Raw genomic sequence first — 15,844 nt, 5'->3', positions numbered from 1 at the left:
GCCCAATTGGGGTAATTTCGTGAATACCACTAAATACATAATGTCTCTTATACCCTTCAAAATACAGAATTTAGCAATGGTATTATTGGAAATTCACACTTCACTCCCGCTCTATAGTAAAATCACTCAATTTTGCAACCTCTTTGGAAGCAGAGAAACATATGTTGGGCGCCGCCAAAAACTTACCGGTCCTCCACAGACCGCAACCACTCCGCCGCCTCCTCCGCCACTTCACCACCGCCCTCAATGCCGCCCCTCCAAACGGCGTCGTCCCGACAAAAGACGACTACTTCTCAGCCATCCATCACATCTCCAACATCGTCCGTCGCGACCACTACCTGGAGCGGACACTCAACAAGCTCCGAATCGCCGTCGACTCGGACCTCGTCTACCGCGTCCTCCGCGCCTGCTCCGCCCACGGCACTGAGTCGCTCCGATTCTTCAACTGGGCCCGGACCCACCACCCCACCTACCACCCCACGACCCTAGAGCTCGAAGAACTCGCCAAGATCCTCGCTCGCGCCAAAAAGTACGAATCGATGTGGAAGCTTATCGAATCGATGCAGACCCACCACGGATTAACCCTCTCGGAAGAAACCCTCTGCTTCGTAATCGAAGAGTACGGCCGCCACGGCCTGGTGGATCAGGCGGTGGAGCTTTTCAATCGGGCGCCGAAGACCTTCCGGTGCTCCCAATCCGCCGGAGTTTACAACGCTCTGCTGTTCGCGCTCTGCGAAGGGAAGCTCTTTCATGGGGCTTATGCTCTGGTGAGGAGGATGATCCGAAAAGGGGTTGTTCCGGATAAGAAGACGTATTCCATTCTGGTGAATGCTTGGTGCTCCAATGGGAAAATGCGGGAGGCCCAATTGTTCTTGGAGGAGATGAGCAGCAAAGGGTTCAATCCGCCGGTTCGCGGCCGCGATCTTCTCGTCGAAGGGCTGCTCAATGCTGGCTACGTCGAGGCTGCGAAAGGGATGGTAAGGAAGATGGTGAAGGAAGGATTTGTGCCTGATGTTTCTACTTTCAATGCATTGATGGAGGCTATATGTAAATGTGGGGAGGTTGATTTTTGCATTGATTTGTATTGGGAAGCAAATGGTTTGGGGCTCTGTCCTGATATCAACACTTACAAGGTGTTGATTCCGGCGGTCTCGAAGGTGGGGAGGATCGATGATGCGTTTCGGCTTCTGCATAACTCGATCGAAGAGGGGCATAAGCCGTTTCCGAGCTTGTATGCTTCTATAATTAAGGGAATGTGCAGGAGGGGGCAGTTTGATGATGCATTTTGTTTCTTTAGTGAGATGAAGGTTAAGGGGCATCCTCCCAACAGGCCGGTGTATACCATGTTGATAACGATGGCTGGACGCGGAGGGCGGTTTGTTGAGGCTGCGAATTACTTGGTGGAAATGACTGAGATGGGGTTGATGCCGATTTCGCGGTGCTTTGATTTCGTTACTGATGGATTGAAGAACTGTGGGAAGCATGATATGGCTAAGAGGATCGAACAATTGGAAGTTTCTCTCCGCGGCGCGTGATGTGTCGATAGAGCGTTGAAGATGACGGAATTTGGCAGTTTTGAGGATCTAGTGGCTATGTGCATTGTGCGTTGCCGGTTGTGCTCGAGGAGAAGGATGAGGCCCCTGCTTCCCGGGGTACGATGAACAGAGTGCATGGACGAAACAATGGCCTTTTGGTACTCAATTGGTGTACACGATGAACGAGCGTGTAGCACGCCAACAGTCTACAGAAAAATTGACTCGCGGAGATTTAACATTGCTACAATTTGTAAGATAAAGTATGAGATTATGATACGACCCAAAAGCTTTGTGTAATTTAGAAGATAAATTATTATGCTTCTGGTTCATATTTTTTATAAACAGTGCAATAAGAAACGTAGGACAGAATTTGCTTGCAAACTGAATGCCAAAGAGAGACAAGTTTTTGGGCAAAACTTCGGTTCAAGCCGAAAGAAAACGGAAAATGTCTCAGAAAGATGTAGTTTACGATCGAAAATGTAAAGAACGAGCAGACGGAACCAATACATCACCCTTAATGATACGACGGTTGACGCGGGAGACATAAATCAGCACACAAGTATACCATCTCCATTACATAAGAAACGTACAAATCACAAGATTATATAGTGGATGGAGGGGGATGGTGTGGAGGGGGATGGTGTGGAGGGGAGCAAGTGGAAAGAGCGACATACTGAATACTGCTACTCTCTCCTTCGACTCGAAACATGTCCAGTTTGGGTAATGATTATATGGATCTCCTGATCCATTGAAGCAACTTCCCTATTTTGTTTCTCTCCTAAGCTATCTACAAATCCCGTCTCTAACTTCGCCCTTCTATCTATCGTAGGGGAACTCTAAATCGTTCTCGGTGACTTTGAAATGCTGCGGCTTCTGGCCCGAGCAATGCAGATTCCACATTTTGAAGTAACTCCTCTCCAGATTCCTCACCTGCAACAGGTTGTTTCAAGAGATTATTACCAATTCTTTAATTCCAACGGTTAGTCTTATGCGACAACAATTTGAAATTACAACTGATAAATGCACAAGACATGCTGCTTTAACTCACCCAGCGTGCAGTGTCGAACAGAGGACAAGTCAGTCGAGCTGCCTTGAGCTTGTTGGCAAGAGCACGGAGCTTTGGAGGATTCAACGCCAGAGACACTGCCTTCTCTTCATACTCTTTCATGCTATAGGAAGTCAAAACAGGAAAGGAAAATTGTTACAAACTCATGCATACTTGTGACAGAAGCCTCTGGTGAAAGGACAGAAACAAAGCCTTCGGAATCAAGTATTTTGCAAAGTGACAAGGGCTCTTCGAAAACGGTGGATGGTAAAGACATCATTTTATGAAATACTTGCATAGCCGTTAGAGAGTCTGAAGGTTGCCCATAAAAAAGGCATACCTGCTAACAATCATCTCATCTCCCAGTCCAGTGGCGAGACACAGTGATCCAGCAACCCTGGTAGCCATCTTTTCAAGGGGAAGGGTCACCATCGGCAGACCTGCCCATAGAATATCCGTGCCTGTCGTATGTGCATTGCACAAAGGCCTAAAGACAAAAACTCCCACAATCAATATTTTAGCTTACTATGACCAGTACACAATGAAAGAGAGCCTTCAGATTTCTCAATGGAATCAAGGGAAAAGAAGATTACGTGTCAAGGAATAAATCTGCCAATGCACTCCGCCTGATATGTTCACCTTTCATAGCAACATCCGTGAAGATGATTTGGTCTGGCTGGACTCCTTGATCAACAGCATCTGAACAAAGTCCAATAAATAACAAAAATATCACAAACGGGTTTAATTTTTTGGGTGAAAACCAGAGCTTATGGCCCATTATTAAATGGTTTTAACTTCAGACTGAAACATCAAAGGCTGTGTTATTTCTTTTACTCGGACTATGTATTCTGAAATGGTTGCAAAAATGAGGTTTAAAGGAATGCGATCAATTAATATAAATTAGTAAATCATTGCACGTACATTTACGAAGTCTCGTTTCGCCTGCAGCTGGGAATCTGAGGAGCCAAAGTGCACTGTTGGGTACACATTTAAGAATATTGCACCTAGAAAACATAGAAATAACTCGTGAGATGATGAATTATGATTATGTACAATATGCACTAATATAATTTTTGGTTCTATAGGAATTGTTTCTATGAACATGGAGGCATATGAAGATATTACCAAGTATTAAAAATTTCAGGATCCATTTTGTACAACTGATTGAAGCATGCGAATATAAATTTATCCTCGGGCAGCCCATAATCCGATCGCTTGTGGCGGCAGCTTGGATCCAATACATCTTGATTTTTCTGAACACAAAATTGAATGGTGATTCAGGTGCCATGTAGCTTTGCTCAAGTTAATAAAATAAGAAAACAGACTAGAGAACTTTCTGTAATATGATTATTCACACCAACCTGCTTATAATCATTCACAAAGTAGCAATGCGGGAGATGAACAATTTTCTCAGAATAAATATGTGCGTAGCGTAAAGGTGAAACGAACTGAAAGCAAAGAAAGAGCAAATCAGACAACTACAGCCAACAAAATTGTGCTCTCCAAGACATAAGGTGGCCCAATTCAAACCTCATCAGTGACTAGATAATCGATGTAATTTGCCCCCGTGGTACCAGGGAACCCCATGTATGAAACCTGAATGGGAGCTGGCTGCATAGCAAATATCTCATTTCTTGCCCCCTGCATGATGAATATGTCATTAAGTCATTCAAACAAATAACAACAGATATATGTTACAAATGCAATCATTAGAAGCTGAGTGTAGAATAAACAACTACAATTAGTTGAGGTACGATCATAATCATAAGAAAAATGTACAATCATAGTTATAAGAAAATATTAACAAAATGTATCACACAAATAGGCACATTTTCTAGGTCTCCTTATTGCTTGCTATAAGGTTTATCAAAGATTATTTGAGGACGAGAAACAGAAATCAACAGAAGAAGTATACCTTTGTATAGCCATTGAGGTTAATTAACACTTGTATCTTATCTTCATTAATCATTTTGGCAATCATATCTGATGACAAAGAAGAGACATCGATAAAGTGCTCTGCTTCAGACTGGATGCGTTGTCTCCATTCCGTTCCATCATTTGGACTCAAGGCATAACAGAAAACCTATATAATAATGCTAAGTTTAACAGGCAGTAATGAACATAAAAAGAACCAATAAGAGAGTACAACTGTACAAAGTACAAACCTCAACATTGTCCTTGTTATGCATCCCAAACACAGATCCCATAAGATGTGACAAAGGGTGATTACCAAAGTCACTGCTTACATATCTGCAAATCAAGAAAGGTCCTCACACATTTAAGGAGAAGTAAAGGAATGGCAAATAAAGCGATTAGTCTTAAGCATATCCTCTCAAAACATACCCAACCCTTAGTCTCTGAGGTCCTCCATTATGCCTTATGGGGACAGGAGCAGGATGGTTGAAGGGAGAAAGTCCAAATCGGGATGCAACTATGGAGCAGTGTGCAGCATATTTACGACTTTGAAAGAGAGAACAAACTTGTGAATGAGAAGAAAAATAATTCCTGCTAGTAGCTATTGCTTCTTAAAGCCTAAAACACTGAACATACAGCTATACCTAATTTCAAGTGCCAGAATTGGATCAATAGGATATGCTATTGCGTGGAAAGGTTGCACACTAGGCAGAAGAGACATCTGAAATAATAAGCAATTATCATTCAGTTAACTCCGAGCAAAGTAATAGTGATAGAAACAAGACTAGAAATGAAAATGATCAGTTTAACAAAATAAAGAGTACAATGAGGATATATCAAGACTGACATTAATCTGCCTCCTGATTATGCCTTCCACTTCAGAAAACATTTTGTCACGATCCTCCCAATTGCATACACACTGGAATATACAATCATATTAATTTACATGTAAAGATTTCAAAATCTCAGCTGCATTGCAAACAACACAAGGCATACAAGTAGAAGTGAAACATAGATACGCTCATCTACTTTTGATTACCGCATAAATGCCTTCATGTTTCACTTCTACTTGTGTAGTCATCAACAAGAATAAAACCAATTCTACGGTCGTCGATACATCCACGTAACTCCAAAAGTTTTCAAGTGTACAGGCACGTGTGTGCACATTTGTCAGTGTCCAAGAGCAAACCAACATGCAGAGTTTAGATTCATTCAAATTTCTGAGAAAAAAAAACTAAACATTAAGAAGTTCGAAAAAATCACTTCACTTCCATCAAATTAAGATAATACCTGTAATGTATGTAAAAGATTACAAGTTGCCTCTGGAAAATCAGTTCGAAGAAGCAATGCCTGACTATAGCTCTTAATAGCAGCCTCAACATGTCCACTGCAAGATGAGTTCAAGACATGTTAGTTCCACTTCCACACAAGGGCTGTGATAGTTTTCATATCCATCTGAAACATCAAGCTACTTCACTAAAATTTACTCGGTTGGAGTTTGTTATAGCCCAAAGATGAAATTCCCTGATGTAAACACGAGTACCATACCTATCCTTGTAAGCTGAAGCCAAGTTTGCATGAGCTTCAGCCATGGTTGGCCGGACAGATATTGCATGTATGTAGTCCTGAATTGCTTCACTGACTCTACCAATCTCTTTGTATGTGTTGCCCCTATTGACAAGCCCATCAGCTGCCAAGGGATCAATGCGAAGAACCTCATTGTAGCAAGAAATTGCATCCGCATAGTTCCCCTGTGATGAAAGCATGCATAATAAAGAATTAGAGCAGAATACAAATGATAAATAAAAAATAGAGCAATTCTTATTTTGATGCTTTTAGATTTTATTTCTACTCTTAACCTTAGAAACCAATCCTTTCTTGTGAGGGTTTCGCCTATGATTCCTGAAAAAATGGTTATTACAGCCCTCCCCCTAAAATGACAGCTTTTTGGTGTGCGGAATCTTCATCTTTATAAAGTTTGCATGGATTTTAGTAAGAGGAAAATAACAGGTCCACATTTTCCAGAAGCTTTGAAGCAGCAATTTTTTGTAGTACCATCCTCCCCCCTCTATCCCAACCCAAAAAATGGCAGTTTTTCTTTTTTTGTTCGAAAGATACACCCACACCCCATGGGGGGAAAAACAAACTTGCAACAACCTAAGAATGGTATCACATAAGCAATACCTGTTGCTTATAGATGATGGCAAGATTATTAAAAGGAGCAGACAATCCAGTTGTTACGGTCAATGTGGCCTTATAATATTGAGCAGCAGCAGCCACCATGTTCCTGCATATACAGTACTTTAATTGTTAAAATCCCGAACTAATTGTTTCAACATTAATAAATTAATAAAATTCACAAGTATTTCAAGATCGCATACCATTCCATATAAATATTCCCAAGGTTTGTAAGCGCTTGTGGATGGTTAGGTTGTAAAGTAAGGCATTGCTGCATGCAGCAATACAAAAGGTTAAGTAAAATGGAAGATCATATGCAAGCAATTCAAACAAACCTAACACCACAGGTTGAACCTACGTTGTAGCATTGAATTGCTTCATCCACTCTGCCAACGTCTTTCAGAGCATTGCCCTTCAAATGGTGGGAAAAAAAAATTAAGTCAGTGTAAGTTGCAATTACAAATCCGAAAATCATAATTTATAAAATTAAATATATTAGAACCAACCAAATTATTGTAAGCCTCCAAAAATCTTGCATCACAGGAAATGGCTTGCTTATAATGTAGGATTGCCAGATCCAGTTGACCTTGCTCATAATACGAACTAGCTAAATTTCCTGCGCCAAACAATTCAATAAAGGTCAAAGAAAATCCATGAAACTGCTACCACAATAAAAATATATCTGAACAGATGGAAAAGGAAACGAGGATTCCTCAACAGAGTTCAAAACAAGTTAAAAAAAAAAAAAAAAAAAAAAAAGCTTTTAAGTTACAAATATTTATTACACTGAGATACATAAAAGTAGTCAGTTAAGACAAGAATTTAGCCATAACCGACTCATCCATGTGCAATAATTTTAGGAATAAATACCATTCTCTTTCTACTTAAAGGAAATGTTTCAAATCCATAATGCCAGATTACAAGTTATTATGCACGTAGACCGTTAAGCGTTGAGACAAAAAGCAGCTGTCAACCATATCCATATTACTACAAAGACTACTAGGGACAAAAAACAAAGATTTCTCATAAGGAAGAACCATGTAATTTAATAAGTCAAGAATAAATAAAAAGATGAAAAAGCTAAGACATGGTAAGATATTACTCACCGAAAGCCATTGCATAGTTGGGTCTTGTCTGGAGAGCACGCTGATAACACACGATTGCCTCCTGAGGCAGTCCCAAAGCCTGGAAAAGGCAAAAGAAATAGCTTGTTTTTCTCCAACACAAGTCCAGCCACTTGCACCTACCCAACCTTACTGGCATTAGGCATGACAGCTTACCTTATAAACATTCCCAAGGTTGAGATACGCATCTGGAAAAGCAGGTTTGAGTTTCACAGCCTCCTGAGATAGAAAAGTATACAAGGAAAAAGAACACAATTTAAGAACAATTCTAAATAGGGCAATCATGTATTGTACTAAGATGTAAAAGAATCATCACATCACAAAGTCAGAAGATGATTAATGGGTGAACACAAAATTTATGATACCTTATAGTACTGCAGGGCTCTATTAAGATCACCAGACTCCATGAAAAGACCAGCAAGATTAGACCATGCAATAGCGAAGTGTGGTTGTATACGTATAGCCTCAAGGTAGCAACTGTATGCCTGCACAAAAGGTTAGAGTCTGACTATTTGCAGTCTTGGGGTTGGGAGTAACAACAAGACCATCATCTGAGCCCTGGCCTGGGGACAACAACTTCATATCTGTTTTAACTGTGAATTCACATACAGTTCCACACATGAATTATTCCATCAGTGACTTTACTTTGAGATACATTACAGAATTTAAATGTTGAACAGAATTATCATTCCAGTAGACTGTTGAGAAATCCAAATTTATTTAACCCCACAAATCTGGGCAGGGGAAAAGTTTGGGCCAGGTGGATATTAACTAGAGCAGTAGCTCAGACTTTCAGTACCACATTCTGTATTGGATCAGAACAGAAAGTGATACAACGGTAGGTCTAGGCAAACAGTATGGAAGCTAGGGAAAAGAATAAACAACAGCCCTAAATCCTATACAGCACAATCTACATTTTAGCTTCCAATACATATACGCTAACTAAAACATAATGCAAGGTAATACATTCATTTTCTAAGACTTACCTCTTGCACCAATCCCCGTGCCTTCATTAGATTTCCAAGATTACTATGGGCATCAACCTGTATACCAATTTCCCACTGTAGTTAGCTTGCAGATAACATTGAAAGTAAAATAGCGTGGAACCTTGGATCGGACAAAACAACAACAAGAACATCCTGTTGTAAGTCAAAAACAAACACGATAGAAGCCTACCAAATGGGGATTTAATGCAAGTGCCTGGCGACAACACTGTGCTGCTTCTTCATGTCTTCCTTTCCGCATGTATGCACTAGCTAAGTTTGACCATGCATCACAGAAGTTGGGACGAAGCTGCAGCCAAGAAAAACTAAGATCAACAAACTACACAAGAGTATGAGAAGACAAGGACACCTAAACCATTCAAACTGAAGCAGAACAACTTGAACTTTATAAACAAAGGACATCCAAAATGTTTAAGAACCAAACCAGGGTAATTTGACCCTATAAATTACAAACTAAAAGAAAACTCAACATCCATTTTAATCCCTTTCTAAGGTTTGAGGAAATGCAAGTATAGTCAGAAAACAGTACAAAATAGTATACAAACCTCAATGGCAACCAAATAATAGCGAATAGCAAGGTCATTATTTCCTTTTTCCTGCATAAAGAACAAACCAACTCAACATTATGGACAATTATTCAACAAGAAAAAATGGGTGAAAGTAGGCAACTATGCATTCATAACATTACCTTCCAAGCATTAGCCATGTTCCCATAACACTCAGCGAAATGGGGCTCAATTCGAAGGGCTTCTTCATTTTTGGCAATACACATATCAAAGTCATGCAACTGGAACGGAATAAAGCACACATAAAATTAATTAATTTCAGGTTCCCAACATCAATAGAAGGGAGAAAAACCAGTGAAAGAAAAAGAGATTAGTTTGGTGAATTAAAATTGAACCTGATAATAGATTGCACCCAAAAGCAGGAGATTGTCGGTGCGAATCGGGTTTTTCTCATACACGATTTTGCTATGCTCTAGTGCCTCCTTATAGTTTCCAGCCTTGTACATTTGATGAGCAACAGTCAAATGTGCGTCTTCATCAACTACATAATCGAATAATTCATCAATTAGCCTCAACTATCAGAAATTCAAATAATTTACCAAACGAGCACCTCCGACGCCACCCAACCTGGAATAATTGATGAAAACCCTAACCCTAAAATTCGAAATTTAGCTTTTCCGTCAAAGTCTTATCTAAAAATTAATCACCTACAAAGCAACATCGATTAAAACACCCCCAAAATTGCAACCGAAGTTTCAAACTTTGATTAAAAAAACAATTTAGAAGTTCATATTCCGATTAAAAAAATGAGATTAGACAAAATTGGGATCAGAAAATTGAACCTTCACGAGCCTCGTGATGAGGCTTGAAAGAGACCAAGCTGAGCGACGACGGCTCCGGCTTGATCCCAAAGGTGTCATCGCGAGCGACGCCGAAGTGAGCCCTAGAAGCTCCGACCACCGCCGGCGGCTGACGAGCCTCTCCCTTAACCGTGATCATCGTGGCGAACCTCCTCCTCACCCGCCCCCGATCACTACCATCCAACTGCGATCCGACTGCCCACAACTCTCTCTCGAGCTGTCCGGCTCTTCCCCTTTGCTTCTGAATTTTTTTTTTTTTTTTTTTTTTTGGAGCTCTGAAGTTTGCGTTTGTACTATTGGAAGAAGCGGCTTTTGTTGGAAGCGCTTTTTGTTTTTCGGTGCTTTTTTGGTGCGGAGAACGGAGGACAACACGACAGAGAGGAGTTTAAATAAATGGTGGAGAAGTGGGGCCGAGGGCGCGAGCGATCTGGGCCGTCGGATGCGGAGAAGTGACTGATATTTGGGATTGGAATTTGGATGTCGTGTCGGTTTTCTTAAGATTCAATTAACTTATTCGGAGTTTGTCACCCATAAAAGGAAGAAAAACTTAAAACGTGTTTTGGGCACGTAATCTTAGGCTGACTAATGAATGCAAAAGCGCGTACATTTAATTACTTTGGGATTAAATGTAGTTGAATAAGGTTAACTATTGTAAATGGAAGAGACACAACGTCCATTCAAGTAGAGTAAAATGAATAAATGTATATTTATAGTTCAAAATATAATGAGTGTTTATTCAAGTATTCATCAAGTCTTTTACAATTTATTGAAGAAGAAAAAAATAAAAGTTATCTATTTTTTGTCTAAGCGAGAGTTGCAACTTAAAAGGGTTTAAACGATATTTCTTAATTTTCAAACGTCCAATGATTAATTAAGGTCGTAAACAATCGTCTAGCGCCTAGGCAGATATTATGTAGAGTAGTGACCTAAAGTAACCTCATTTCTTAATTTTCAAACTTTTAAAAATTTAAATCATATTATTACTCGCTCGTTATGAGACTAAACTCACTCTCTACCCCTTAGTGTAAATAATATCGTTTGTTTAAAAATAATAATATTATTTGTTTAAAAAAATATAATAATAATTGGAACAATGATCAACCGTACCTAAACGGATAATTTCAGAGCATGGACCTGAAGTAACCCACATCCGACTTCTTACATTTTTTACTTGCGAATCACATGGAAAATTTTTATAACACACGGGAAAATGGCTTCTTATCAACCATTTTTCTCATAAAAAAGAGAGAGAAATAAAAAGTTGCTGACAAGCCTCCATTGGGCTTTTTTAACATTAGCCATTGGGTCATTTGAATCCGATTCAGCCGGAGTCTATTGGACCAATAACAAGCAAAGTATAGTCGGGTCAGGCCCAACATCTATCAAGTTAGGAACAGAAGGGAGGGAACTCCTAGTAAACTGCAATCCAATGACTCGTTACCCCACCCCTACACTACAATCGTAGCATCTTGTACCAATGTTACAATGTTATACATCGATTTTTCTCCCCCATTATATTGTATAAGGGCCACATAACGTCTAAATGACAATGTACCTATTTGGTAGGGCGCTCTTGCACTTAATTCTACTGTTAAGATGTGTGCATGGACACGCTTTGATTACTCTTGTTGCCAATGATTGTCCTGTTTCTTTTTAGTAAATGGATCCACTCATCATTTGCAAACCAAAAGGATTTTCATTGTTCGAATTTCATAATATGGATTGTTTAATTTCTTAATCATTTCAGTATCATTTTTATAAAAAATAGTTTGAATCGGAGATATTCTTCCAAATGTATATCAAATAAATGCATGAGTATGTTTTTTGGCATATACACCCTCAATTTTTTTATACATGTGGATAACTAAGCGATATTCGATAATTTCTTGTATAAATGATTTTCAAATGAAAATTATATGAAATTTGTGAAAATCATACGTTATTTGCACGGGGTGATTATGTACATCCACTTGATCGGTAGTTACAAGTATTATTAATTTATTCATACACACATATACATATAAACTCTAATTTTATATCATTTTCTTCTTAGGATAGTACTTGTGTTCCCGGCTTGGAGGAATCCACATATTCTATCATTTTGATTAATTTATCTTCATCATATAAACTTTATAATCTGAACTGTTCAATTTATAACGGATGATCCACTTATTCCTTTCAATTTACGGTCGTCAGATCGAATGAATTGAAAAAAATCAAATGACATAAATCAATATGGGGTGTATGAGAGGTAAAAAAAAGTTGTGTGGATAACACTACCCTTTAGAAACCTTCATTTGAAAATCATTTCTATATAAATAAAAAAATTGAATCAGAGATCGTTTGATCATCGAAATCTAGTCAATTATTTGACTAGATTTATAAATCTTCTTAGGATAATACTTGTCTCCCCACGACTAACGTCACATAGAAAACCAATTCCCTCATCGAAATCTAGTCACTTATTTGAGTGGGTGCAGCTGCCATGTGGATATTCTAGATAATTACATTAGGATAATGATAGGGAGATCAGATTTCTAAACCAAATTTGCGAACCAAATAATATGTCACCAATAGAGAATAAACATGTTAATCAACACTTAATAACAATTTAATCATCAATAATCACATTATTTGGTTTACCAAATTTAGTTTAAATTTTTTTCCCCTAGCATTACCCATTACATTAATCATGAAAAGGATAAGTTAATTAAAAAGCAGTAGTGTATTAGACAAATCATAATATCCTTAAACTAGTTCAATTAGCAAGTCAAGCTCATTAGCATTCTTAATCAATAAACGATCGAGAGTTGACCCGGCCGCGTCACTCTTTTTCGCAACCCGGAACGGCGGGCCTCTGCCTTTGATGGCATGTAAAGCCAGTTAACTGCCGCCAAGTCTCGCCCTCTCAAAGCTCCGCCGCTGCGAAGAACATCCTCCGTTTTCTTATCCTCGGCGTACGATGATTTACTAATCTTGGGGAGACGCAGCACCAGATCAAGAGCCGTGAGACCACACTCGTTCACATCATTTAATTCCGTAACTCCACTCCCAACCAAGCATCTCACCACCTCGTGCCGCCGTTCAGTGATGGCAACGTGAAGAGCTGAATTCCCCGTTACGTTCTTCATGTTAAGGATCTTCCTCTTCATGTCTACCGTGATCATTGGTGAGTCGACCGTCAGTTCCACCAAAACATGAATCGCTTCGACTCGGTTGTTTTTAGCAGCAAGGTGAAAGGCGGTCTCTCCGCTTAAGGTTACGTCTTCAAGGCTCTCAGGACAAGCGGAGATGATTTCTTTCAGTATTTCAACGCGGCCGCAGATGGCAGCGCAATGGAGAGGAGTCAAGTCACGTTTTCCTCCTCTGAGATGGCAGACTGTCGCTCCGAAGCGGCAAAGATTCTCCTTCACAATGTCCAAGTATCCGTTCGCAGACGCTATGTGCATCGGAGTGAAGCCGCCCTGGTTTCTTAATTCGGCGAAACAGGTCTTGTTAAGGAAGCAAACGTCACGCTGGCCGCCACCGCCATTGGTGTTTCGGCGCGAGAGCAGTAGCATGTTTCCTGCATGAGAAGCCTCGTACAGTGTTTGATCCATTGGTAAATTCTTGCCAAATTATTGTGTACAAAACTGAACCATCTATTAAGTAATGTAAGGGGTGGCTGTAATTTCCTAAATGGTGTCGGATTTTTCATGTCCTATTGCAACTACGAGGAGTCAAATTTTTTTCTTTCCTTTTCCTTCAAGGAGTGGGTGTTTTGGAGTCAGTTTAATTTTGACTCACTGCAACGTAAATTAGTAGCTGAGCAAAAGCAAGTACGAGAGATGGGGAAAAAAATAGTAACTTGACTTCCAAGTGATTAATATACGTGCTGTTGATCATCTAAGATGTAGAATGCACCATACAATTTTCTGATTTTATGTTAAATACTTACACATAATAAATAAATAAATAAAATTCTTGGGTATAATTATTCGTCTCATGTCATCTGCTCGTGCAAGATAATGAAAATTTTCATTTTGAGTCTCACATGGGTCCATTTTGAATTTTTGATGAACCCGAATGCAAAGCGTTGATCCATTTCTCAAATAAACAAAATCCATATATCCAATTAGTATATTATAAATTAGATGTAATTTTAATTAATCTTTACTTTGTGGTTCACAATGTCCTAAATGGTGTGGGATTTTTACTTGCCTATTACAACTAGGAGGAGTGAATATTTTGAAGTCGGTTAATTTTGACTAACTGACTGACAGCAATATTAATTAGTATCTAAGCACAAACAAGTAAGAGAAGCCAAAAAGCAAGTAACTTGACTACCAAGTAATTAACCAAGCTGCTGTGAGTTAGATTTTGTAATTGAGATAGAGATTGAGAATACACTGTATTAATTGTTCTGTATTTTGGTGAAAACACCCTAAATTCGCGTCTCATACGGATCCATTTTGGTGAACCTGAATACGGAGCGTTCATCTAATTTTAGTGTTCGTATTGATTAACTAGTGATCTAGTAACTGCTCACATGGTTCTCCATGAAAGTAGCATGGATTAACGTGTAAATCCACATTAATTAGCAGAAAAATAAAAGATATATCACCCCTAATGTAATATTATCCCTTAATCTGCTGATTGTGTCTCCACAGCAAGCCTTTATGGATACATAACCAAAAATAGCCATAACTATAGCAAGCACACAATCACCACATTCCATCGTCTCACAACCAGAGTTAACACATTCCCTCGACTCACAATCGGAGCAAAGAAGCCCGTCGAAATCGCTAGGAAGTGGCAGAAACTAACTGCTATCGGCCATGCCGAGCCAAGAATCATTGCAGTATAATGTATGGACATAGCAGCAGCACCACTTCAGGGACTACTAGAGGTAGAGGAGAGCTCACTTTGTGGTTTGTAGAGAGCTAACGTCAAACGCTTTCATTTTCCATCCATATATTGGAAAATGGATATCGATCTCCATGAAAATAACATGAGACTAAGAACTTACCAACATGGTATGTTTTAATCTACAGAAAAACTAATACAAAATCAATCCTTAAAATATGAAATTCATCGTTACATCATAAACACATCCAGAAAATCATCTATCCATCAATAAATTGAGAATATAACATACAACAAAAAAGAACTTAAGAATCACATATTGAACCGTCAAATATAATCTTCTATAAAAATGTGAACAAAAAAAAAATTCCTTCATTAAAAGTTAAAGTATCTACAAAACAGAAACAGCAGTCTCAGTTTTCACAAGTGTTGCGTTTCTACTTCTTGGTCGTGGATGATTCGATTACTTCCTCGCTGGCACTAGCACCACGACTACTACTACAACCGTTTGTATCTTTTTTCCCCTCCTCATCTTTCTTCATCATCGACGATTCAGCAGCTTCTTGCATATCAGTAGTACTAGCACCACCATTAACATTTTTTTTAAGCTTAACCACTGCCAAGCCCAGAGATTCTTGGTTGCCAAGATCGGGATTGTTAACTCAAAAAAACCTTCTTATTCGTAGAAATTGAGTTCCAACCCTTATTTAAGGCAAAGCTAAAGCTGCTTTTGGTTTGAGTAACCCACTTGGTCAACCCTAAATCGTCATGCACCATTAAGCATGGATCTACTACTCTCACATATATTACTCCGTTGTTCAACCTTTCATCGT

The 15,844-nt window shown here is 39.2% G+C and overlaps 3 protein-coding genes across 3 annotated transcripts; 1 reads left to right on the top strand and 2 right to left on the bottom strand.

The window, feature by feature from the left end:
• Nucleotides 1–123: 123 nt before the first annotated feature.
• LOC114824469 (pentatricopeptide repeat-containing protein At5g18390, mitochondrial) lies at nucleotides 124–1,916 on the top strand. Its single transcript, XM_029101596.2, has one exon. It carries the CDS (start codon nucleotides 162–164, stop codon nucleotides 1,533–1,535), a length of 1,374 nt encoding a protein of 457 aa, XP_028957429.2. The 5' UTR covers nucleotides 124–161; the 3' UTR covers nucleotides 1,536–1,916.
• Nucleotides 1,917–1,981: 65 nt separating this feature from the next.
• On the bottom strand, nucleotides 1,982–10,645 carry LOC114824468 (probable UDP-N-acetylglucosamine--peptide N-acetylglucosaminyltransferase SEC). Its single transcript, XM_029101592.2, has 28 exons — nucleotides 10,149–10,645; nucleotides 9,702–9,847; nucleotides 9,489–9,587; nucleotides 9,346–9,396; nucleotides 8,973–9,089; nucleotides 8,783–8,839; nucleotides 8,162–8,281; nucleotides 7,953–8,015; nucleotides 7,779–7,857; nucleotides 7,179–7,288; nucleotides 7,031–7,084; nucleotides 6,876–6,943; nucleotides 6,679–6,781; nucleotides 6,043–6,245; nucleotides 5,785–5,881; nucleotides 5,342–5,413; nucleotides 5,139–5,215; nucleotides 4,924–5,040; nucleotides 4,746–4,830; nucleotides 4,496–4,663; nucleotides 4,111–4,221; nucleotides 3,942–4,028; nucleotides 3,706–3,833; nucleotides 3,502–3,584; nucleotides 3,174–3,279; nucleotides 2,921–3,067; nucleotides 2,584–2,704; nucleotides 1,982–2,465 (listed from the first exon to the last, which is right to left on the bottom strand). The coding sequence occupies exons 1-28, from the start codon at nucleotides 10,303–10,305 to the stop codon at nucleotides 2,352–2,354; spliced, it is 2,940 nt and encodes a 979-aa protein (XP_028957425.2). The 5' UTR covers nucleotides 10,306–10,645; the 3' UTR covers nucleotides 1,982–2,351.
• A 2,313-nt stretch (nucleotides 10,646–12,958) lies between these two features.
• On the bottom strand, nucleotides 12,959–13,765 carry LOC114824541 (ankyrin repeat-containing protein BDA1-like). Its single transcript, XM_070820304.1, has one exon. It carries the CDS (start codon nucleotides 13,763–13,765, stop codon nucleotides 12,959–12,961), a length of 807 nt encoding a protein of 268 aa, XP_070676405.1.
• Between the last annotated feature and the right edge of the window lie 2,079 nt (nucleotides 13,766–15,844).

The sequence above is a fragment of the Malus domestica genome, chromosome 04, assembly GCF_042453785.1.
Source record: "Malus domestica chromosome 04, GDT2T_hap1".
NCBI classification, from domain to species: Eukaryota; Viridiplantae; Streptophyta; class Magnoliopsida; order Rosales; family Rosaceae; genus Malus; species Malus domestica.
Note: the sequence above shows the minus strand (reverse complement) of the source record. Positions and strands in the feature narration are given on the sequence as shown.

Coding starts and splice junctions, on each gene's coding strand:
- LOC114824469 (XM_029101596.2), top strand. CDS start 162: ATGTTGGGCGCCGCCAAAAACTTACCGGTCCTCCACAGACCGCAACCA.
- LOC114824468 (XM_029101592.2), bottom strand. CDS start 10,305: ATGATCACGGTTAAGGGAGAGGCTCGTCAGCCGCCGGCGGTGGTCGGA. Junction 9,090..9,345: donor ATTATTTGGTTGCCATTGAG/GTTTGTATACTA, acceptor TCTTGGCTGCAG/CTTCGTCCCAACTTCTGTGA. Junction 3,280..3,501: donor CGAAACGAGACTTCGTAAAT/GTACGTGCAATG, acceptor GACTTTGTTCAG/ATGCTGTTGATCAAGGAGTC.
- LOC114824541 (XM_070820304.1), bottom strand. CDS start 13,765: ATGGATCAAACACTGTACGAGGCTTCTCATGCAGGAAACATGCTACTG.